The 24,506-nt window shown below is 45.4% G+C and overlaps 1 protein-coding gene across 2 annotated transcripts in view; it reads right to left on the bottom strand.

Moving 5' to 3' along the window:
- KREMEN1 (kringle containing transmembrane protein 1) overlaps positions 1-20,613 on the bottom strand; it is a 69,117-nt gene extending 48,504 nt beyond the window's left edge. For both annotated transcript variants that reach the window (XM_058531709.1, XM_058531710.1), the window contains exons 1-2: positions 20,472-20,613; positions 1,203-1,365 (exon numbers count right to left, since the gene is read on the bottom strand). In XM_058531709.1, coding sequence (XP_058387692.1) covers positions 1,203-1,365; positions 20,472-20,568 — 260 coding nt within the window. In that variant the 5' untranslated portion in view covers positions 20,569-20,613. The remainder of the gene's footprint in view (positions 1-1,202; positions 1,366-20,471) is intronic.
- Positions 20,614-24,506: the final 3,893 nt, after the last annotated feature.

The raw sequence follows: 24,506 nt of genomic DNA, 5'->3' as shown, positions 1-24,506 counted from the left end.
CATGGTTGAGATTTCAACATACTGGTAGAACACGGGACACAGTGTGTAGCTCAAAATGTAGCTCAGCAATTCTTTTTCCCTGTCCCAGGGGCTCAAGAGGCTGCCTTTGCACTTGTCCTAATAATAATTAAATTCAACACATTGCTGAATCATGAGTCACGTTACCAAGATCTTGGGTATAAATAGCTAAAATGTGGCTATAACCAAAAGTGCTTAGACTCTTTGCTCTGGTCCCTACAGACCCAGTGATTCTTTTTTTTAGGAAGATTGGCCCTGTGCTAACATCTGTTGCCAATCTTCCTCTTTTTCTTTTTTCTCCCCAAAGCCCCAATACATAGTTGTGTATCATAGTTGTAGAGTTGTAGCTCTTCTGTGTGGGACGCTGCCTCAGCATGGCTTGATGAGCGGTGAGTAGGCCCACGCCGAGGATCCAAACCAGCGAACCCAGGGCTGCTGAAGCGGAAGGTGCAAACTTAACCGCTACGCCACTGGGCCAGCCCCAACCTAGTGATTCTTAACTTGGTTTGGATCACAGATAACATTGAGAATCTGATCAAACCATAGATCATCTCCCCAGAAAATCGCACGTACACATTTGAAGCACCATGGATCTCAGGTTAAGCGCCCCTGCTAGAGTCAGACAGGAGGTGAAGAGCAAAGACACACCTTGGTCTATTGAAAGGAAGGAAACAGCACAAATCTGATGGCTACAGCTGCTCTCAGAGCAAGGTTATCCTGGGCTGGCAGGAAGTGGGATAATGCAGGGCAGCTTCCTTTGCTTAGAAGCAAAGGGAGATTTGGGCCACAGATGGTGCTCTGCTTGACCACTAGATTCACAGCAGCTTAAGAAGCTGTGTATTGTCCACTGGTAGTAGGGTCAACTAAGAAAACCCTCCCAGAGAGACATGTAAGTGATCAGACAGGAAAGCAGAGTTCTGAAAACCAGAAATTTGTATCAAAGCCACTCAAGTTGAAAAGAGTAGTAGATTGTATGTGGATGTCTGTGTGTGTGTGTGTTTGTGTGTGTGCGCGCACGCGCGCGCGCAAGGTGTGGGAGAGATTTTTAAAATAATATCAAGACAGGCCTTCTGAGTTGGCCAAAAGGATACAAAGAAGTTCTCCCTAGTTGTGAGCAAGGTTGGAAGGGCTTGGAAGAAGAGATCAGAGATTTTTTTTCTAAGTACTGTGTGGTCCCATCTTACCTGCAATAGTTATGCTCGCCCAGGCCCCCCTCCCCGTTGGGGTATTTCAGAGTGTTGTATGGATGCTGGAAAGTCTCGTTCCAGAACAGACATGGCTTCCCGCCTTGTAGTGCCGTCCAGTTCTGCGTTCCCCTATAATCGGCACCATTGGCTGTGAAACATTCTAGGAGAAAGAAAAGACAGAGCAAACTAATTTTCTGGCAACATCTATAGTCTCCTCCCTCTCTGGTTGATGTTTTGTTTTGTTTGGATCAAGCTGGAAATGGATAGTGTCTTGCTAGATCCTGGACACAGCAAAGTTAACACTGGTAGGGCTGAGTAAATCTGAAACAAGGTACCCTCCAAATGCTAGGCTCATCTTGCCTTCAGCTTGTCTACAGACACACTTTCCCCGAAAGTATATAGATCCCAAATAGATATCTATAAACAGGGAGCTGAAATGTCTTGAAGCTCATGAAGTGAACCAGGAAACCCTCAAATCTGGGAACAGTTGGCAACAGCCATCCATGAGGAATTCTGGGTGCTCAGAGGGGGTCACTGCTCTCGCCAGTGTCTCTGTGTGGTAACTAGAACCAGGTCACCAGCTGTAACTGAGCTCTCCCCTACAGTCTGAAAGGCTGCACTGACACTTGGATTTAATAAGACCATCAGATATAGCAATGCTTTGGAATCCCAATCACACAAGCCTGGGAATGACTCACATTCCCTGGTAATGAAGAACAGTCGTCCCCAGGCTGTTTGAGACAGAGGTGCAACAAAACAGTCAATAGGAGGGAGGAGGGGCTGAGTTGGCATTTTCTCTCCCCTCTTTCTGAAATTCCTTTCTACAAGATACAATGAACATGGTCTCAGGTCCATTTAATAAAATGACAAAATCCTTGCAGGTGCAACAATGTGCTTCTAAAATCTGCTTCTCAGACTTTGGGGGGATGGGAACTGAGGCTGATAGGATTTCCCCCCACATATTGCATGCATTAAATGTACAGAAGTTCATGAGAAAGGCACAGTACAAAGAGCAATTTTTAAAAATTAACTTAGTTGAAACTGACAGATAGAAGCACTTCAAACACTTCTTTAAAACACATCACTAGGAGCCTGACAATCCAGGGGAGTTACACTAACATTCTGAGCTTTATTTCCTTCCCTCTCCTGGCATGCACTGACCTATGACTTCCGGTCTGAAGGACTCTTAACACCGTCTCCTGTTGCAGTGCATGTGCCTACTCCAGCCTAAGCATGTGCACAACATGAGTACATCTATATTCTGGAAGATATTTCTTTTAATATTTAAAATCTATCCACAGACCATCTCTCTTCCCGTACCCACTTCGTACCACTATTCTGGGCCCTGTGTTTTGTCTGGAATAGCACGGTTTTATGGACAGCCGAAATAACCTGGAATTCCAGGCTGCACAGAACACCCTAGCAATTCATCGTGTTTGGTGCAACATTCATATGTTACAATAAGTCAGACTCATCATGTACCATAACGACCAAATTCTCTACCAAGAGTCTGCATAAATAAAAAAGTTCAAAGATAATTGAGGAGGCATCTCAGTGTAGCATAAAATACGCTGACCCAAGAGGCTAACCTCTGGCTTCTCATCCTAGACCTGCTGCTGACCAGCCGTGCAACCTTGGACGAATCACCATCATCCACATCACCACGAATGCTTACATAGTGTTTTACTGTGTGCCAAGCTCTGCTCTAAGTGCTTTACAAATAACTCACCACCTATCCAGTCGGAAAGTCCCTTAATACTCCCATTTTACAGATGAGGGAACTGGGGCACTCAACCATACCCCATATTGTCTCTAATAGAACCCCTTCAGCATCATCCTTCTTTCGCTATCCTCTCTCCCACTCCACATCCCACTCATCAGCAAGTCTTGTTGACTTTCTTAAAATATACACCTTGAAACCACCCTCTCCTCTCCATCTTGGGTGCCACCACTTGAGTCCCATTCACTATCACAGTACAGCCTTGCTCAGGTCTCACAGCTTCCACTGCTGTGCTCCTGCAATCCATTCTCCACACAGGCCTCAAAGTTCTCAGGAAAATGTGAGCACTGGGAACAAAACCCAAACCCTTCATCCTTGTCTGCAAAGCCTCTGTGATGTGGTCCCAGGCCCTCTCTCCCACCGCACTCGGAGCTCTTCCCCTAGTCACTTGCTGTGCTCCAGTCACACTGGTCTGCTTTTAATTCTGTAAACACACCACACTATTTCCTGCCCGAAGTGCTTTTCTCCTAAAACTTCCCATCACAGACCAAATGCTACCTCCTCAGAAAACTCTTCCCCACAATCTCCACTCTTATTTTTCTGCCCTTCATTTGTTTGCTTCATAGCACTTATTATCACTAGGAATATATATAATCTGCTAGAGAGAGAGAAAGAGGGAGGGAGAGAGAGAGAGACTGTGTGCGTGTGTGCCATACCAGAGCCCTATCCCAACCCCAGGGTCAGAATGGGACCTGGGAACCTGTATTTCCAAAAAGTTGCCCAGGTGATTCTGTTAAGTAATTAGGTTTAGAAACCACCACACTAGATGATTCTAAGAACATCAAGCCAATCTTTGCCAACTGCTAGAATTTTAATTGCTATGTGTTAATACATCTTTTTCTCCTATCAAAAGTGGTTGAGGAGTGGCCCAGGAGCCAGAAACACAGGCTAAGCAACGGAAAGCCTCAGCAACAGACAGGGCGGTGTGGTCGTGTCCCCAGAGGCTCAGATGACTGGATTTGTAATACAAAAGAATGTGGCAGCCATCCACACTGTGTCAGTTCTCATGAATGGGATGAGGTGGCATCTGAGAGAGGGAATGGGAAAGTGTAGGCTTATTTGCTTTAGTCTGTTTCTCCCAGACCCAATCTTGTTCTCAGATACACTAGGGAAACTGAGGCAGTGTACTAGATTTTATGATTATTTTTTGAACAGACTTGCCCAGTGCATGTCAGTTGTAGAAAAGAGCAAGAAAAACAAACTTCTTCTGGATTAAAGTTATGTGTGCATCTTAATGTCAACAGAGTACTAGGGTGTGTACTAGGTAATGAGGACCCTGCCTCCCTTATTTTCTACTGTTATGAAACTGACATAAGCTTTGGCTAAATAAGCAAGGAGTGGCTTAACCCAATAAAAAATAAAATATCACATGGCTAGCTGTATATTCATGCATTCAGTGAAAGAAGGAACAAAGGCAATAGATCTAATGTCTAGGATATTATTCATTAATTCATTCAACAAATATTTATTCAATACTTACTAAGTGTCTGGCACTGTTCACAGCAGTAGAGCTATAGTGGTGAATACTCTGTACTCACGGAGCTTACATGCTAACAGGAGAGACCTGCTCATAATAAACCAATCAAAATTAACATCAGATAGTGAGAAGCGCTAAAAAGAAAAATGGAGTACGGGGATGGAGAGTGAATGGTGGAGGTTCTCTTTTAGATAAGGTGGGTCAGGAAAGGCCTGGAGAGGAGGAGACATGTGAGCAGAGATGAGGATGAAAGGAGGAAGCAAACCACATAAATGACATGGGAAGAGCATTGCCCGCAGAGGGCACAGCAAGGCAAACCCCCTGCAAGCAGCAATGTGCTTGGCAGGTTTGGGTAACTGTAAGGCAGCTCCTCTGACCTGCCTGGAGCAGGGCAAGTGTGCAGGGAAGGGTGGGTGGGAAATGAAGAGGAAGACGAGGCAAGGCCAAGACATGTAAGGTCTTGAGTGTCATATAAACTAGATTTTGGCTTTTGTTCTAAGTGTGAGGGGAAGCACTGAAGGGTTCTGAGCAGAGCAATGACATGATCTGACTTATCTTTTAATAGAACTGTCTAGCTGGGTGGAGGAAGAACTAGAGAGAGGCAAGAACTCAGCAGCAAGACCAGTTAGGTGGTTACTGCAGAAGGACGGGCTAGAAAGAAGTAGGGCCTGGACCAGGCTGGTAGCTGAAGGGCGGTGAGAAGCGGCCGGATTCTGGATGTATTTTGAAGGTAGAGCCAAAAGTATTTGCTGGGGGGTTGAATACAGGGTCTGAGTGAAAGAAGAGTCAGGTACAATATCAAGGATTTGGGCCTGAGCAACTGGGTGAGTGGTGATGCCACTTATGACAATGGGGAGGATCCAAGAGGGGCAGAGTGTCTTGGGGTGGAATCAAGGGTTTTGTTTTGGATGGGTTAAGTTTGAGACACTTTTCAGAAAACTGGATAGAGATATAGAGTAAGTAGATGGCTAGATGAGCCTGGAGTTGACGAAAGAGGCTGAGGCTGGAGCTAGAAATGTGGCAGTAATCGTATTTACGTGTAAAGAGAACAGGATTACCACGTGTGGAGAAAGAAGACATCTGGGGCTGAGCCCTGGGGCCCTTCAACATTTCAGGCTTGGAAGGAGGAGGGCCTGGCAAGGATGACTGAGAAAATGCAGCCTGGAAGAAAGGAGAAAAGCTAAGACAGTGTATGGGTCTTGGAAGCCTGGGAGACGACGTTTCAAGAAGGAAGGAGTAATAAACTGCGAAAACTGAGGAAACTTTATTTCCTCCTTGTCTTCTCTAGCTAGATCCCAATTATTTCACAGAATTCATCTCTGACTCTACCACTCCATTGGAAAACTCCAAATCTTTTGTTTTGGAGATTGAATGAAAACAGCCCTTAAGTTAAACATAAGCCTGATAGAAACTTAGTAATACAGCAGGAAACTTCCTTGATGGAAATTTTCAAAGCTGGCATCGAAGCACTCAGGGGATTAATTCTACCTTTCTAAGTTAGTAATTCCTTATCCTTTCCCCCATAACCAAAATCCTCCAAAGTATGGCATATGGCATTTATTTTAAAAGTTAGAGATGCTAATTTTATTGAAATTCCCTTGAGATAAGTAGAATCATATTAGGTATACAAATCCTCAGCTGAGAATCTCGAGCAAATGGTTTTGTGCAGACCGTTTTCTGTAGGACCTGCTACTATATGAAGGCCTGGAGGTCATTCTCATAGGAGTAAGATCTGAGGGCAAAGACTACATTTGGGTGAAAGCTCAATACTCCTTCGTGGCGAATAAAAGCTAGCTGGAGTTTTCTCTCATAAAACTATTATTGTTCATTATGCTTGGAATTTAGAAGAGTTGAGTATAAAGAAAAGACTGATGGACAGAATAGCATATATATTTTAAACTTTGATATTTATACCTCAAAATCCATAGGATCTCACATGATCACATGCTGTATGTAACATTATTTGAAGATTTCAATTAATTTAGAGGCATGACCTGTAGAAGACTTAGAAATATTTCCAAATATATTTTCCACATTATAATTCTCAAAGTCAGTCTACCTAATGATTTAATGGGCAATCATTTAACAGTTTATTAATTGCACACACTGGAATGGAGAGTTGCAGCTTGCACCTCGTAAAGGGAGAACGTGTAGAGCAGGGAAGAAGCCTGGACTCTCACTAACATGGCTGTCTCACTGCAGAGGTTAGCATCACCTTTCTGTCAGGACGGGAAATGCGCTCACGGTCAGCGCAGAACACTGACCAGCGAAAGCCCTGCTCTGCTCTGGCTCTGATTTGGCCGGTGTCTGCTGCCTTTGCACACAGCACATCCTTTTGGCAACTCAAGTTCCTTTAGCTCTGAAATGAGGGGGGGGGTGAGTAGATCAGGAGTCCTAATCATTTTAGGTACACACACAGACCTCTTGGAGAATCGGTTGAAAGAAAGGGACCCACTCCCCAGACAAATATCATACACACAACACTTTACAATTCCAGAAGTGTTCATGGAGCCCCTGAAGCCGTTCTATGCAGCCCAAGATCCATTAACTCTAAGTTAAGGACCCGCTGAATAACTGATATCTACAGAATACACACACACACACACACACACACACACACACACACACACACAGAACTTTATAGGATTGAGTATTTAATTTCAAGGGCTATGAAATAGCTTAAATCAAATCAAACACTTTTCTACGTGGAAAACTTCTAGCAACAATGTGGTACAGGATGGAAAGAGCATATTAAGGGCTGGAGTCAGACCCCAGCTTCATGGTGTACAAGCTACAGGTACTCAGCTAACTTTTTTGAGCCTCAGTTTCTTTACTTGTAAAATGGGAGATTAGATTATCTACAGCTCAGCGTAATTAGAAGAATTGGAGAATGTGCAAGTAAAATACCTAGCACACAGTAGGTACCCAATAAATTATTATTATGTAATTATAAAGTTTTTAAAATAAACTTTATTAGAAATTTTAAAGTACTATAACCATCATGATCACATAGTTTATTCTGGTCCATAAAAATACTTAGTGATAAAAGGCAATATAACATGAGTGACAGGCACGTCATCCTACTACAATTCTGTTTACAGTTATCAGGATACCATCAGGATAGAAAAAATATATATGGTTTGAACCTTACGTTGAATCCTAGCATTCAATAAACAAGAGGTAAGAAAAAAAGGAATAATGGAGCAAACAGGTTTTTCTTAATCAAAATTTCAACTGTAAATGTGATGAAACATCTTTGTTTATACATGTTACTAAAATCACATAATTCAATATTCATACTTATTATAAGTGAGGAAAATGCCAAGTTAATAGAGTCCCAAGCAATTTAACTCTGCCAGCTTGTATATGTACTGCATTTTTCAAGTTCATGTTTAAAATTATAACGAGGTGTTCTTTTCTTTTTTTTTTTGGTGAGGAAGACTAGCCCTGAGCTAATATCTGTTGCCAATCCTCCTCTTTTTGCTGAGGAAGATTGGTCCTGGGCTAATATCCGTGCCCATCTTCCTGTACCTTATATGTGGGACACCTGCCACAGCATGGCTTGATAAGCAGCGCATAGGTCTGTGCCCGAGATCCAAACCCGTGAACCCCACGCCGCTGAAGCGGAGCACACGAACTTAACCACTACGCCACCACGCCGGCCCCACAAGGTGTTCTTTTCAAATAATTAAAACTTGACATATATGAGACAGTGGTAGGAAAGCAGCAGTTAAAAAAGACATTCTATTAAGATATAATAAAGTAGAAGAGTATGTTCTCAATGAAGCTCTATAACTAGGTTATTCCAAATCACACAATTTGTCTGAAACCACACTATTGAGAAATAGAATACTTTTCTCATATTGAGTCTAGAATATTCCTAGTTTTCAGTAGAATTACTAGTTGGATCTCTACATGTGATGTGTGTGAGAGGCACTGTTTTAATCCATCAAAGTTAAGTCTCTGTTCTATATAGAACCACTCAGCATCTCTATTGATCCTATGTTGGAAGAATCTGGCTGGTTTTAGCCTAGTTTGGAATCAACATGAATCAATAAATATTAAATTCAATTAAAATAAGATGGCAGAAAACATTTTCCAATGGGAATATCTTCTGTTCTTTTAAAGATGTCTATAAAATTTGGTAGTTGGGTAGATTATAGAAATACAGGGCTTAGGCGGAAAAAGCTCCTTTTAATATTTAGAGGGCAACACAACGGCGTTGTCAAATGTTTGCACAACACATCTGGAACTCATAGGTACATCAGCAAAGCCTATGCTCCTGGGCAAAATTGCCTTTGCCCTCAGACACTCAAAAGCACTACATGAATGCTTACTTCAGTTGCGTAGGACCCTGTAGTAAAGAGGCCCACGGCCCTGGGAAGGCAGCGGTTCCCAACTTTTTCCCCACCCCAACACAGCTGAGGCTATGAGAAGTCACTCTCCAGTCTTTAATAATGGCTCCCCAAGAAAAGTGATTCCCATGATTATATGGAGGAAGGTTATCAGGTCTAGATTAGAAAGAGGGTAGTATGGAGGGGGTTGGATCTTCTACACACATAGTACATATTGAGAATCCCTGAAATAAAAAGGAAATGACACCAGATAAGTAGCTGACACAGTATGGCTTGCTCAAATCACCTGGACACTTTGCACCTCTGTTTCTTCACCTGTGAAATGAGGGGATTTGAGCCAGATGGTCTCAATGTCCCTTCAATCTAAACTCTAATTTCAGGATTCTAACAAAATAGAACTGAGGTTCAAAAGTCTGGGATGATGTGACTGGAAAGAATTGATGGCTAAAAATCTCTTCCAGGCTTAAAATTCTCTAATTCTACATGTTTCTCTAATGGAAGTGAGAATTCTACCATAAAAAAATACCTCACCTCCTATGCAGGCGCTCACTCTGATGAGGCACTTAAGCACTGTTTTTGCTTAGAACAAACTACATCTTCAACAATTAACTGTAAGGAAAAAAGAAATAGAGGGGAAACCTATAGATTAATAGAGACCTAAGAGTCACATCACCTAAACGTACCTTGCTTAGATCCTGATTTGAACTGCAAAGCACACTAATGAGACAATCAGGGAAATTTAAACACTGACCACTGACTAGATATTCGATGATATTAAAGAACTATTGTCAATTTTTTTAGGTGTGATCATGGTAATGGTACCGTTACTATGTTCTTGAAAAGGGTTATCATTTAGAGATACAAACTGAAATAGTTACAGATGAGATATGATATCTGAGATTTGTTACAAAATAATCTAGTTGGGAGAAGGGGGCACAAATGAATGAAATAAAATTGAATAATAAATGAAATAATATTGGCCATGGTTAATAATCGTGGAAGCTGGGAGATGGATACAGGCAATTTCCTTATACTCTTCTATCCTGCATGTGTTCTAAATTTCCCATAATAAAATTTTTTTAAAGGACATGTTGAAAATAGTTACTAACATGTTGCTTTACAATTAATCTATCTTAGCTTCTTTTCAAGAACTATAAACAAACTTAACCAGCCATAAATTCAGTCATCTAAAATCAAGATAGACATTCACGTATCATGTTCCTGGACTCCGTGTTAATAGTTCAAATGACCACAGAACAAGCTGTACTTTTGCCCAAAGTATAATCACCACAAAAATAATCACTATAATTTTTTATCAGTAGTTTTCTCATTAAAATATCATTTAGGGCCGGCCCCGTGGCTTAGCGGTTAAGTGCACGTGCTCCGCTACTGGTGGATGGGGTTCGGATCCCAGGTGCGCACCGACACACCACTTCTCCGGTCATGCTGAGGCCGTGTCCCACATACAGCAACTAGAAGGATGTGCAGCTATGACATACAACTATCTGCTGGGGCTTTGGGGGAAAAAAGGAGGAGGATTGGCAACAGACGTTAGCTCAGAGCCGGTCTTCCTCAGCAAAAAGAGGAAGATTGGCATGGATGTTAGCTCAGGGCTGATCTTCCTCAAACAAACAAAAAAAAGAAAACAAAACAAAATAAAACTCAACATCATTAAAAAAAAATATATATATATATCTTTTAGATCTTCCTTTTCATTCAAGGAAACAGTGTCCTTAAAAACAGTAACAGAAGAAAAGGCCATGCTTCTCAGAGCTATTTTAACAAAAGAAGTTATACCTTTGGAAGGGTACTTGGGGTTTTCTATTTGAATCTCCAGTTTATTCATCCCTATTAATAGATGAAATATTTAACTACTTAAAAGACTATTCCAAGAAAAACTGAACCTATAGTAAACATAGGCCAGAGGTTAAAATTCAGAAGACCCATGAAAACACTTCAGAGAGGAGTCTTTATTATTTGTTATAAAAAATTTTGAAAAATAGTAATTATTGAGGCAGAGAAGGCCTAGAATGCAGTGCTGCTTGGGTACCACTCTTCCCACCTGGCTCTCATCTTGAATATGTTCTACTCCCATCCAGGCAGGACCCACTGGAAAACATGCTATGGTTGTCACCGTGAAGTACACGTGGTTTTGCCAGGAATAGTCACCATGAATGTGCAGTAGGAATTTATTGAATTTATTTATCATTTGGGATATTATAAACACATACAACCATCAAACTGAAGACCAAAAGATCGTTTTTGAGAAAGAATCCAGCTCTATAACATATAGAGAGAGATCAGGCCAAGCCTCAGTTAAAGAATGGACCCACTCAATAGTTAGAAGTCACTGGCTCAGCAGAACTCTAATTAATTAATCTCATTAATTAACCATGGATTTTACTGCCAATACCACCAGAACATATTCTATCACACTTTGGTGATGATATCTCTCTCAGTAAAATATTTGAGTACAAACGGATCTACTTCAATCTTGAAAAAAAAAGTTCACACTAGAAATAGTTTTCACATAAGGAAACAGGAAGCATAAGATGTTTTAAAGCTCAAAGTCCAGTTCCCTGATGGACAATAACTCAGTGCATTATAAGTCAACTCTAAAGGAAACAAAAAAACAAGACAAAAGATGGAGCACTATTTGAAAGCTCAGGGTCTAGAACAGACAGCACTATACGCATATAGAACCAATGGGCTCTAAAACAAGTCCCACAGTGCCTGCTGCCACAGCTCTTGTAAGACTTGCTCACCTTGAACTGTAACTGCTCGAGAAGCACCCGGCCCTGCTTCCACTAGTCCGTGAGTTTCTTGAGCATCTCACTCGTCTTCGTATCTTCAGCAACTACAGACCACACAGGATGTGCCTGGCAAATGTTAGTTGAATGAGGGAAGCAGGTGTATGGGGAGCAAGGGGGGAAAAAACCCTTACAGACATATTCAGAGTGCCCTGGGCTTCCTCACCAATTTATGCCTCTAAGCTAGCAATCATGACTTACCTAGCAATGAGCTGTGAGACGTTCCAGGAAAGTTTATGTAAATAAAGTATTTGAAAATCAAATACTTGCTATTTAAACCAGGGGAATCTGCTATTTAAAAGAAATCTGTGGTGAAGCCATTTGTATTAGAGAATAATCAACCCCCTTTGTCATGAATCTACATCTTTATATTCTGAGTCTGCTTTAAGCAGCAGATACCTGGCTCAAATCTACACTTTGACTCACCATCTCTTAAGCAACCCTATTTCACACTGTCTGAAGCTTTCAATCAGTCTAACAGGAGACAAAATAAACTGATATAATAAGCTTCTGGACAAGTTTCATGAGTATTGCCTGTGCCCTATTTTTAATTTCAGATGGCAAGAAAGTTCCCCAATAATGGAGTCCTGGAGGGCAGCCAATGTTCCATGGAAGCCAGGCTCTGGGCTATTTAGCTTCCCTTGGTTGATATAGGATGGCCAAATAATACAAGAGTTCTTGAGTGGGGAGCTGACTGCCAAGTAGACAGCGTATCTCTAGAGCACATCTTTAAAGTAAAACCTGAAGTAACAAAGTTGTGGTCTTCTATGAACTGGCACAGGGATGAGTCCTAGTCAGAGATGCTGGGCATACAGTAGGCATTTGATAAGCACTTGTTAGTTGGTCCCAAGATAAAAATATGACTCAAGAGACAAGTTTCAGAAGTTCTGGCCAGGGAGACAGATTTGGGCAGAAGGAAAGACTCAGTGTAGCACAGACTTATTAACAGGAACAAGCAGTGCCGTCATCTCTAGCCACCCAGAGCAATAAAGGCAGACAGTGGCAACAGATTGATTTGATAGTCAAAGGTTTAAAGTTTCATGTAATGTCTCATGGATCTAGAGTAGGATTGGCAGATTTAGCACATGAAAATACAGGATGCCCAGTTAAATTTGAATCTCAGATACACAAAGAATAATTTTTTAAGATAAGTATTCCCAAATATTGCATGAGACAGACTTATACAAAAAAAATTACTGTTTATCTGAAATTCAAATTTAACTGAGTGTCCTGTGTTTAATTTGGCAATCTTAGTCTAGAGATAGTAGAAACATAGAGTGAATCACAGGCTTCCTCGCTCCATTAAGGTTTCTGAAACACTGTTCACAGAAATGCTTAAGGAGCTTAGATATGGATAATAAAGTGTCTACTTTATTAAGAGTGAAAAAAGATGCTGATCAGAGTTGCCTACTCCCAGGCCACAGTGAAGGGAGGGACAAAAGAATACAATTAGGAGAGAGTTTCTCATCCTCAGCACATTTTGGGCCAGATAATTCTTTGTTGTGGGGCTGTCCTGTGCATTCTAGGATGTTTAGCAGCCTCCCTGGCCTCTACTCGATAGATGCCAGTAGCACACTCTACCCTACCCCGAGTTGTGACCATCAAAAACGTATCCAGGGGCCCGCCCGGTGGCTTAGCGGTTAAGTGTGCGCGCTCCACTACTGGCGGCCTGGGTTCGGATCCCGGGCGCACACCGACGCACCGCTTCTCCGGCTGTGCTGAGGCCGCGTCCCACATACAGCAACTAGAAGGATGTGCAACTGTGACATACAACTATCTACTGGGGCTTTGGGGCGGAAAAAAAAAGGAGGAGGATTGGCAATAGATGTTAGCTCAGAGCCGGTCTTCCTCAGCAAAAAGAGGAGGATTAGCACGGATGTTAGCTCAGGGCTGATCTTCCTCACACACACACAAAAAATGTATCCAGGTATTGCTAAATGTCCCCTGGGGGCAAAATCTCCTCCAGTTGAAACCACTGAATTAGAAGAAATGGTCAAACAACCAGAAAGTGTCATATCCATTAACTAGTGATTATATAACAAAAGATTCTTCTCAACAGAGAAATTTTCAGCTCGCCCTGGGCTCCTGCAGGCCCCTAACAAGGTTGAGAAGGCCTAGTCATTTCAGCTAAGACAATCAGAAACCCTTCATCTCCCAGAAGCACTAGAGAAGAATCTTTGGCAAGCCAAGCCAATGAAGCTCTGCATGGCAGTGCACACATCACAGCAAGCAGGGCGTCGTACCCAGCCTTTGAAGAAGTTTCTTTTAAGTTAACCTCCCTTCCAACTAAACTTTTTCCAAATCTCTTCCTGCCATTTGGAAGTTGAGTGATTCTCAGCTGAAAAGGCCTGTATATACGAGGTGCAGATGGCAGCAGTTACGGCCCTCACCAGATGCTGCAGTCTCTAATTTGATTGAAAGGATATAATTAGACAACAGAAACACTTTAATGAAAGAGCAAAACATGGAGGGAGGGAAGGATTGAAGGCCCTTAACTGATGCCAAAACACCCACCAGTAATAGAGGCTTTGAGTCTGGGGAAGGGGAAGGGGAAAGCCCCTTAAAAGGACAGTCCCCATCCTGTTTATTTCCCCATAGACATAGGAATAGGGATTTTATTATCGTAGATTTCCACTGTATTTTATGTGGGAACAATCTGATTAAAACCAGAAGAGTCTTCGGAAGAACATCAAAGAAAAACAAATATGGCTTCTGTGGTCATTATTAAAAATATTTTTACCAGCCCAATAATTTTCTTTGAAGATGAATTTTTAGAGATTGAACAGCAGCAAGTAATTTAAATACTGTGATGACATTGGTTAACAATCCCTACTATTCTAGAAAAGAACTACTTGGTTGCCATGTTTTGATCCAACTTTAGGACACCAAGGAACACGGACAACCATTTAATGTATGTGTTTGGAAGGTATAGAGAAACCATGTAGAGGTAGTTCTATATGCTGATGCTGCAACCATTTTGAATCATCTTTAAAAGTTGCCTATGCTGATTTTACTATTTCCTAGCTTTCGAACTTTGAGTGTGAGTATACTGTTCTGGTTCTAACCAAGAATCTAACCAAACTGAAAGAAATCCAGCCCTCAAAGTCTGAAGTTGCTAATGTGGTGTGACACTTGGGTTTGGAAGCAGCTGCAGCCTCCTCAGCCGACTAGAAGCAAGGCCCCGCCCTTGTGGTAAATTGAACAATAAAAGTTTAATGCTTTGGTGACTTGCCAGGGATTAAATTGGTGCCAAGAGAAATAGAAGCTGGGCCCAGCAGAGGGGCAGCCCCAAGAGGGTCCTGTTCTAACTGAGGGAGAGAGGTGACTTTGCACGCGAGGTGACCTAAAATCTTTTGTCTGCGAGGTGCTTCCTAGCACCCAACTTCATTCCTCTTCAAATCAGTGCAAGCCCAGGCTAGGGAGGTGTTTACCTAGAAAGAGCATTAAAAGTGGGGGCGTGGGGAGGGAGAAATTTCCTTAGGGAGGAGAAGGCAAGTTTCTGTAGACTGGCTACCTTTGAGGAGTATGGATACCCTTCTGCCATTTCTACAACGGCCTCTTTCCTTTCCCTGTTCAGTCCAAATCCAGGATAATGTCTCAGAGATGAGGCCTGGGGAAGAAACACTGCCATCTTGAGAGGAAGACACTGAAGACAACAGAGAGAGGGGAAAAAAAAAATAGAGTGACTTCGGGCTGCTATTCCTAGGCTAATATTTTCCGGGTCCAGTCGGATTCTCAAGGTCAAACTGAATATGGAAGGAATGTCAGTCATTGTTCTTACCCATTCAGAGGCTGCACGGTGAGCCAGCCAGAAACCAACCTGCCAAGTGGCATCAGGGGGCTTGAGGAGATCTTACCTCAAAACCTGCATAGGTAGTCTTTTAAGGGACACGTTCACTTCCTCCTCTCTTGTTCTTATTCAGGAGGCAAAAACTCAGGCAAAAGCTACAGATCCAAACTTCCGGCCTCTCTCAAGTGTTTTGCATTAACTGTTCCACAGTACAAACACAATCGACTTGCTATGTTTGAATGTTCCATTTTGTTTTTTCAAAAATGTTTTAATTAAAACAAAATAATCAGCCACGCTAAGCAGATTGTTGTTTTTTAAAGGCCGCTTTAAAAACGATGATGGAACCATGGAAATACAATTCAACTGCTTAGGAAAGTGATCGAAGTTTATTTTCTTTTTTTTTTCCCCTGGCTGTTTTTCTATGTCTCAGGGCTGGTGCCACCTGCTGCCTGGGCTCTCCTCTGAGAAACAGATCTCTCAACCGTTCGTTCCCAGCAACATCTGTGTGGTTGAACAAACCACGGGCCAGTTCCAAGGCAGGCACTTTCTTTATGTAGCGCACACTGAACCCTACTGAATTTCTTTTTAAAGTCTTATTAAAGATCCAAATGTATGTGCATGAACTTCTCCCCATATTTTTATATTTTAAAAAATTTATGATAAAATATTACGTAACACAAAATTTACCATTTCAACCATTTCTCCCATATGTCTCTTAAAGTTAGTTAATAGTAAAAGGTAAAATGCTCATTCATTCACTAAAATCAAGTCTCCTTGTCACCTTTCCAAACCAGCGAACACTGGAAAAAATCAATACATATGGACCTAGAGCAGGACCTGGCAAAGTACAGCCTGCAGGCTAAATCTGACTCGCTGCCTGTTTTTAACCAGCCCATGAGCTAAGAACGGTTTCTAAAACTTTAAATGGTTCAAAATGATCAAAAGAATATTTGTGACGTATAAAAATTACATGGGGCCGGCCCTGTGGCTTAGCGGTTAAGTGCGCGCGCTCCGCTACTGGCGGCCCGGGCTTCGGATCCCGGGCACGCACCGACGCACCGCTTCTCGGGCCATGCTGAGGCCACGTCCCACATACAGCAACTAGAAGGATGTGCAGCTATGACATACAACTATCTACTGGGGCTTTGGGGAACAAAAGGAGGAGGATTGGCAATAGATGTTAGCTCAGAGCCGGTCTTCCTCAGCAAAAAGAGGAGGATTAGCACGGATGTTAGCTCAGGGCTGATCTTCCTCACACACACACAAAAAAAATTACATGAAATTCAAATTTCAGTGTCCATAAAGTTTTATTGGAACACAGCCACGCCCATTTATTAACATTTTGTCTATGGCTTCTTTTCCCCTACAAAGTCAAAGAGTTGAGTAATTGCAACAGAGACAGTACATGGCCCACAAAGCCCAAATTATTTACTGTCTGGCCCTTTACAAAAAATGTTTGCCAATACCTGATCTAGAGCCTCAGATGGCATTACAGGCTCAAAGATTCTAAACTAAAGATAGTATTTTGTTCATCATCAAAAATCCCTAATCTGTATATTGTGAAGCCATTTAAAGCAATATATTTTATCTTCGTCATTTATTGCTGTTGACCCAACTATGCTAAATCATAAGTGACTGTATTGATAATATCTATGTTAAGGGTACAAACTTGCTATTTATTAGTAGTGAGCCTAAATGGAACTTCTTTTTGCTTTAAGATTTACAAAAGGTCTCATTGCCTACCTCAAACATTTAAATGGCTTTGTCTAGTGGCCAAAACAAATTTTCAGAAAAAGATCAGAGTCATCTGATACCAGGTCAGTGTTGACAGTTTTGTGTTTCTTAAAATACTCAAAGCATAAAAGTAACTGGTATGCATGTAGGTCCACTTCACTCCTCTCAGCCCCTATGTTGCATACAGGTAATTCTACTAACATTAATGAAGTCCTCAAGAGGGACAGGGCTCTGTACAGGATGAAGCTCTCACTGTTAACTGAACTCATAGGTTTTATGGCAAGACCTACTATTGGCTAATGGGATGAATTCTAGATGAGGAGTTAGAGAATGAACATCAACTATAAAAGGCTGTTCACAGCAAATGTAACCTGAGTTGAGAAGCTCTGTTGATGCATATCTGAGAGCCCCCAAATGTAGTGAAACACCCAAGCAGGTAGCTTGCCTTAGGCGGAAAACTCAAATAGCCCAAGTCCATCCAGCCTTCTGTGCTCTTCCTACCTCTCCGCTCTCCACTGCAGGTCAGTAAATTCCAGATGGGAGCCCACTTCAGACAGCCCATGAGCCCCATGACCCTGGCTGCCTTCCTCCTTGAAAAGGGAGTCTAGATTCCACCATTAACTTCTATCTTCTTCCTTATCAGTTGCGAAGGAAGGAAGAGAATCTCAAAGAAAGAATGAAGAGGAGAAAGATCATTTGGGGTTGGCTACACATTGTAATTAGAAGTAGCATTGATGGGGAATGAGCTAACTGTTTTTATAAAGTCAGCATTCAAAAATGCAAACCACCAGTAATTTAAATATTACAAAATTGTGCAGAATATAAGTACTGAAATAATTTTTTCCATCCACAAAATTTTAGAGAAAATTACAGTATCAAAAAATATAAAATGGCAAGTTTGGCATATCCTCAGTGTAAAACGTGTTTTTTATTGGAAAGTATTTTAAAAACTAGTGGGTAGGCTCTAGACAGGATGTGATGCTGAAGACTATGTGGTATCTCCCTAAAACTGCTTCTGGAACTAAAGAGGAAAAGTCACAAAAGCATTGACGTACCAGGACGGTAGGAAAAGAGCTCTTGAGTCTCAGTGAATTGGGAACTTGGACCACTTATCATAAATCATTTCACGATGATTACTGATTTGTCCCTACCTCAAAATCCCAAATAAAAGCACACCAAGGTCTGAGGTTTAAACTACCTAAGAGCTGCTGCATTTGACCCTTTCCAGCAAAGCAAAGGTGCCTGAGGGAGAGGATGCCACCTTCTAACAAGCGTAGCACAGAGTTGGCTCACTTAACACGTTTCAGAGCTGCTCCTCTGCCGTTTCCAGAAGGGGAAGCGGTCTATTTCCACCCATACCTCTCTAGAGCTCCGTAGAGGACATTAAATCCTGACCACACAGATGGCAAAGTGGAACTGAGGGGTTACTAGGTTACAGTTATGTTGACATATACTGGCTCTCAGAAAGTCCCTCCTTCATTCCTCACATAACCACAAACAGTAGAAGTGATCAAACTTCTGTAGAAGTTTTCGTAGAAACCCCCTAGAAGGCTGCCGATCACTCAGAAACCATGTCCTGAGCCTAAGGCTTACAGTACTTGGAGAGCCCCCTTCTACCCATCTAAAGCCAAGCTTTGCCTTTTTTACAAGGATTAATCAGACTGGAAGCTCACAGCGTTTGGAGGGCAAGTGAGGTGTCTAGCACGTGGTGAACTGTGAAGCACTATAAAAAGTATTATTAAAATATGTTTAGGGGCCAGCCCAGTGGCGCAAGTGGTTAAGTGCAAGAGCTCCGCTGCAGCGGCCCCGGGTTCCCGGGTTCGGATCCCGGGCGCACCAACGCACCGCTTGTCAAGCCATGCTGCAGCGGCGTCCCATATAAAGTGGAGGAAGATGGGCACGGATGTTAGCCCAGGGCCAGTCTTCCTCAGCGAGAAAAACAAGCAAAAAAAAAGAGGGGGATTGGCAGTTAGCTCAGGGCTGATCTTCCTCACAATAAATAAATAAATAAATATGTTTATTGACTGCCTTCTATACCCGGAGGTGGTACCTGCAGTATATCGTTTAATCTTCACAACACCCTGAAAGGGAGTTAGCATTATTCTTCCTTTACAGATGAGGAAACTGAAGCTCAGGGAGCTGAAGGCACAACCCAAGGTCACACAGTAAGTGACAACACCAAGTCCTATCTTTTTCACTAATCCAAGTTGGTAAGTAAACAAAGCAACTCTGGGTTTTCTTTCAGCAGCAAAATCCTGTCTGTCTAACATCACAGGCTGTGACTTTAGGTGGAGAGACCAGAGGCCGGTTTTCCGACTCCGGGCAAATCAGTAATGAACTCTTGCCATCTCTTTCCCTAATGCCCGATTCCCAACACCCAAACAACCTGCTGAGGAACGTAACTGGGCCAGACAACGCCCTCCTGCCTGCTCTTCAACTTGGAAAGAGTTCTGCGGCAAGGAAGGGTGTGTGGGGAAGCTAAGCAAAGTCCCAGCTTCCATCCTGGTCCAAGGTCCCACCTCGGGAGGACCTGGCCTTGGCTTTGGCCTTGGCCTGGGGAGCAGGGGACCCCGTTTAAAGTGTGGGGCTATCCTGGAAGCGGGGCTCTGCACTGCACCTTCAGGATAAGCACCCTAAGCTCTGCAGGGGAGAAGTCTCCCGTCGCTCCTTCCTTTCTTCCTCTCTCCAAGCTGGGGCGGCACCTGAGTCACAGGGAAGTTCAAAGCGGCCCCGGGGGGTCGGGAGGGGGCGTCCCGGGACCGGACCTGCCTCTTGCAGGGCGCGAAAGTCAACTCGACTCCTCGAGGGGCAGAAATTAGTGTGGGGCCAGCGGGCGCAGCGGGGACGGGGCAGAGGGGCTGGGCGCCCGCTCCTGCAGGGGGGGCGCGGGGGGCCGCCGGTGTCGGTGGGAGGGGAGGTAGGGCTGGGGGGCGCGGAGGCGTCGTTGTGAGGCTCGCGGAGGGGATCCTGGCCTGGGGGTGTCGCCGAGGGGCTTGGGGCGGGCGGGGGAGCGGCCCGGCCCGAGGTGCGTCGCGGATTTAGGGAGCAGATCCCAGGAGGCACTGGGACAGAGGGGGCGTCCCGGCCCGGGGGACTTGAGCAGGAGGTCCCCGGTCCTGAGACAGGGGACGTCCCAGCCTGGGGGCGTCGCTGAGGAGCTCGGCGGGGGGCTCCGGGGAGGGACTGAAGCGGAGGGCGCGTCCCGGCCTGAGGGCCGTCGCTGAGGGGCTTGGAGAAGCGGTCCCGGAAGGTAGGGGCGAGGGGGTTGGGCCCCCCGGGCGGGCTCCGCGCGGGGCGGGCGCCGGGGGTCGTTCACTCACCGGGTCCGGGGCCGAGGCCGGGGCTGGGTGCGGGCCGGACCGCCAGCGTGAGCGCGGCGGCGGAGAGCAGGGCGAGGCGGGCAGCGGGCGGCGCCATGGGCCGTCAGTGCGGGACCCCGGGGCGCGGCCCGGGGGAGAGGGGGCAGCGCCGGGAGCCGGGGGCGGCCATGGGAGCGGGACGCGGGGCTCGAGCGTGGCCCCGCCCCGGCCGCCCGGCCGCCCCGCCCCGGCCCGCCCTCCCCAGAGCCGCCACCGCCCCGGCCGCCCGGGGCCCGCCCGGCTCCGCCGCCAGGCCCGAGAAGCGGAGCCCACTGCGCACGCCCGCTCGCCCCGCCCGCGCGCCGCGCCTGCCACTCACGTGCCAGGCCCCGCCCACACCCCTCCTCACCTGGGCCCGCCCCCCGCGGAGAGCTTTATTGGTCCGATAGAGGGGCGGGGCCAGCAGGTGAGGGGCGGGGTCTGGGGCCCCGCCTCCGAGTCCCCATCCCGAGGTTTGGCCCACCGGACCGGGCCGGGAGCCCAGTGACCCCTGCTCCACCTGCGCTCAGGTCGTGACCTAGGGGCTCAACCGCAGCGGTAATAATCAGAACAGCAGTTTGCAAACCACTTTTCCCTGCTTGGTTCATCGTAGCGGTTTAAAAACGAGTACCCTGGATTCAGCCTGTCCGGGTTCATATCCCACTCGGTCACCTATAAAACCTTGGGCAGATTTAAAGGAAAAATAGCTCTCTTACTTCAGTTTCCTTATCTGTTAAATGGGGGCGTTATATCAACTACTCCCAAAGCGGTTGTACTAAATGAGGCAATGCATGGAAACTTTTACACACGCACAGTAGGAACTTCGAAAATGTTGCGTTCCTTTCACCATCCCAATTCTTGCAGCCAAGGAGGCAGCCTACTGAGCCCTGGTTCTGAATCCTATTACACATCCTTTGTCAACGGGGGCAAGCTTCCTGCTCTGTCTGAGCCTCAGTCGTCTGCAAAATGGGAATAAAAGGCCTTCCCAGGATTAGATGAGATAGAAGCAAGTGAAGCTCCACAGAGAAAGTCCAGAAGTGGATGGGGCAATGATGCTTCCTTACAGACTGGGACACTGGGACTCTGAGCTTGCCTAAACCTCAGCCCCGGCTTGGCGGACCCTTTGCCCACCCCCGCCCCAGGTCTTCCCTGGCTGCGCTCGGGGGTCTGTCTTGGGCCTCCCTCCTCCCCCGCACTCCCCCAGGCAGAGGAGGTTTTCCTTCGGTTCCCGCCTAAAGCGCCGCGGTGACGCCCCGCGGGGCAGGTCCGGGCGGCGCGCCGGGCGCCTTCAAGTCCCTAGTCCCGAGCTTGCAAGTGCGGGCCTGCGCCCCGCGCGGCGGCGGAAGCGTCTACCCTCGTGTGCCGACTCGTCGCGCCCAGAACTGGGCTGGGGCGGTCCTGTCCCCGCGGGCTCCGGGGCCCGCCTTAGGTACACTGGCCCCTGCGCCCCCTCTCGCCACCCCGGAACTGCCCCCTCGCGCACTCCTAGGGTCCGCCTCCCCCAAACCCCCAGCCCCGGCTGCTCCCAGGGCTAGGCCCTAAAAGAGCAGCTACCTCCCACCAGGCCTCTCAATCTCCGTCCGTCTCCACCCACACGACTCAGCGCCACGGCAAGAACCATCGTGTTCAGTCATTGTTTGCGCTGTGTCATTCCCGAGTTCAATAATCCTCTGGGCTCCTTATTGGAGTAGGGGGACACCCCCGCCCAGCCAGCCCGGTCCGTGGGGACACACTCTCCACATCCCACACGGTGTCTCCCACTTTTGCTCACCCTCTCTCTTCGGCACCATTTTGAGCCTTTCCCTACCTCCAAAACCATCTCCTCCTGGCATGACCTGGGAACTCTTCACCTCTAATTTAAGCTCCTTCAAGGAGAATGAAATGAGCAGATGCAGGTGAAACCATCAGCACAAAGTAAGCACTCAACAAGGTGACCCTTCCTCCATCCAACAAATATTCAGTGAGGAACATGCCAGGAGCTGAGGACACAGCCACCAACAAGATAAGCCAGTCTCTTCCTCCTACAACTTACATTCTAATGGGGCTAGTCAATCAACATGAAAAAAATGTGAATTTCAGAAAGCAAAAAGTACTGCAAAGACAAGAAAATGATGTTGTTAACAGAGAATGATCTGACGACTGTTTTAAATAGGATGCTGGGGAAAGGTTTTAGCAAAGCAGGCCACAGCTCTCTACAGCTGACAAGGTTCTTTTGCATCTCATCCGGGTGTCAGAGGAGGAAATAGGAAGGGGCAGACAGGAGGTTAAAAATAAGGTTTATTTGGACAAGTCTGGGGATCCATGCCTCTTGAAAGTAGCTTTGGCCTGTCCTGCCCCACTGCAGGAAGGCACCCCCGCTGGGTGGTTACCAGCTCCCTTCCTTCATTTAGCTCTCTCTGCCTGTGTACAACCAGGACAGGATATGTAATTTGCAGGGCCCAGTGAGAAATGAAAATGTGGACCCCTTGTTCAAAATTGTTAAGAATTTCAAGATGGTGACAACAGAGTGTTAAACCAAGCATGGGGCCCTTCTAAGCGCGGAGACCTGTGCCACTACACAGATTGCATGCACGTGAAACTGGCTTGTACAACAGAACTCAGAAATAGTATGCAAGCCCCTGCCCCCATTGGCTGCTATGAGAAACATCCCTCTAGTCTTCCCCAGGCCTCCCTCCCCTCTTTTCCAGCTTCAAGTCCAGCACAGGTGATGGAAACAGTGCATAGAGGCTAAAAATACAGCCGAGCAGGTCTAGGTCAGGGCACTTAATGGCTCAAGGTCTTTTTCTCAGTTATGTGGTCCTGGCTCCTGGCAAGGAGCAGCCTGAGATATTCATTTCAATGCTTCACATGCCTTGGTCATTTAGCAGGTGTGAGTGGAAAGAGTGAGGACATTGACTGCAGCCCCTGGGCCTCCAAGAAGGTGTCTGTCTGTCTGTTAACCTGCTTGTGCTCTGCAGTCAGGCCGTTTGACTCCTCCAAAGGCAGCGAGATTTGCCAAGAAGCTGCGAGATCTCAGCTGGTGGAGTTTGAGTCATCTTAGTATCTTTGAAACTCTAGTTGGGATGATTTCTGCTCAAAGGGCAGTTACGTTGGGGAGAGAGCACTGGAAGAGGACCCTGATTATAATAACAACAATAGCAAACATTTATTGAAGACTTTACTAAGCTCTAGGCAGTGTGCACTGTTAGCCTTCACAATTCACATAATGCTCCCAGTAGTCCTGGGAGAGAGGTACCCTTACCACTTCCCTCCTCCAGAGAGGTTAAGTGACTTGCCCAAAAGTTACAAAGTGGTGGAGCTGGGCTTTGAACTCAGGCAATGGGACTCCAGGCCTACACTCTTAACCACCATGGTGAATTGCCTCCTTGTCCTCACGGGGTTCTGGCAATAAATGCTTACTGAGTGTCCAGGGCTGGGACCAGGAAGAGGCTAGTGAGGCACTGACTTCAGGCACAAAATTTAAGGGGTCTACAAAACTCAGTAATCAAGATAAATAAATATTCTTTAATAAATTTAAAAATATATTAAAGGGGCCGGCCCCGTGGCGTCGCGGTTAAGTGCCGGCGCTCCGCTGCTGGCGGCCCGGGTTCAGATCCCGGGTGCGCACCGATGCACCGCTTGTCAGGCCATGCTGTGGTGGCATCCCATATAAAGTGGAGGAAGATGGGTACAGATGTTAGCCCAGGGCCAGTCTTCCTCAGCAAAAAGAGGAGGATTGGTGTGGATGTTAGCTCAGGGCTGATCTTCCTCACACAAAATATATATATATAAAATATATTTAATAAATAGTAGTTCAATGCAATGTTTTAAAAAATCTAAATGAATGCCAGAAAAATCCATGATGAACAAAATATCAAAATTTTAAATAAAAATAAGATCTCTAATCCTGATTTTCCTTTAGCCTCAGGCTCGGCTCAGCACGGTACCGTTTCTGATCCTGTCTCCCAGGTTTCTAGGTCAGGCAACTAGTGATGGAAAATTCGCGAGAAGTAGTAGTTTACTTGTTCTGATGGGGGT

This window comes from Diceros bicornis, chromosome 35, assembly GCF_020826845.1.
Source record: "Diceros bicornis minor isolate mBicDic1 chromosome 35, mDicBic1.mat.cur, whole genome shotgun sequence".
In the NCBI taxonomy this organism is placed as follows: domain Eukaryota; kingdom Metazoa; phylum Chordata; class Mammalia; order Perissodactyla; family Rhinocerotidae; genus Diceros; species Diceros bicornis.
Note: the sequence above shows the minus strand (reverse complement) of the source record. Positions and strands in the feature narration are given on the sequence as shown.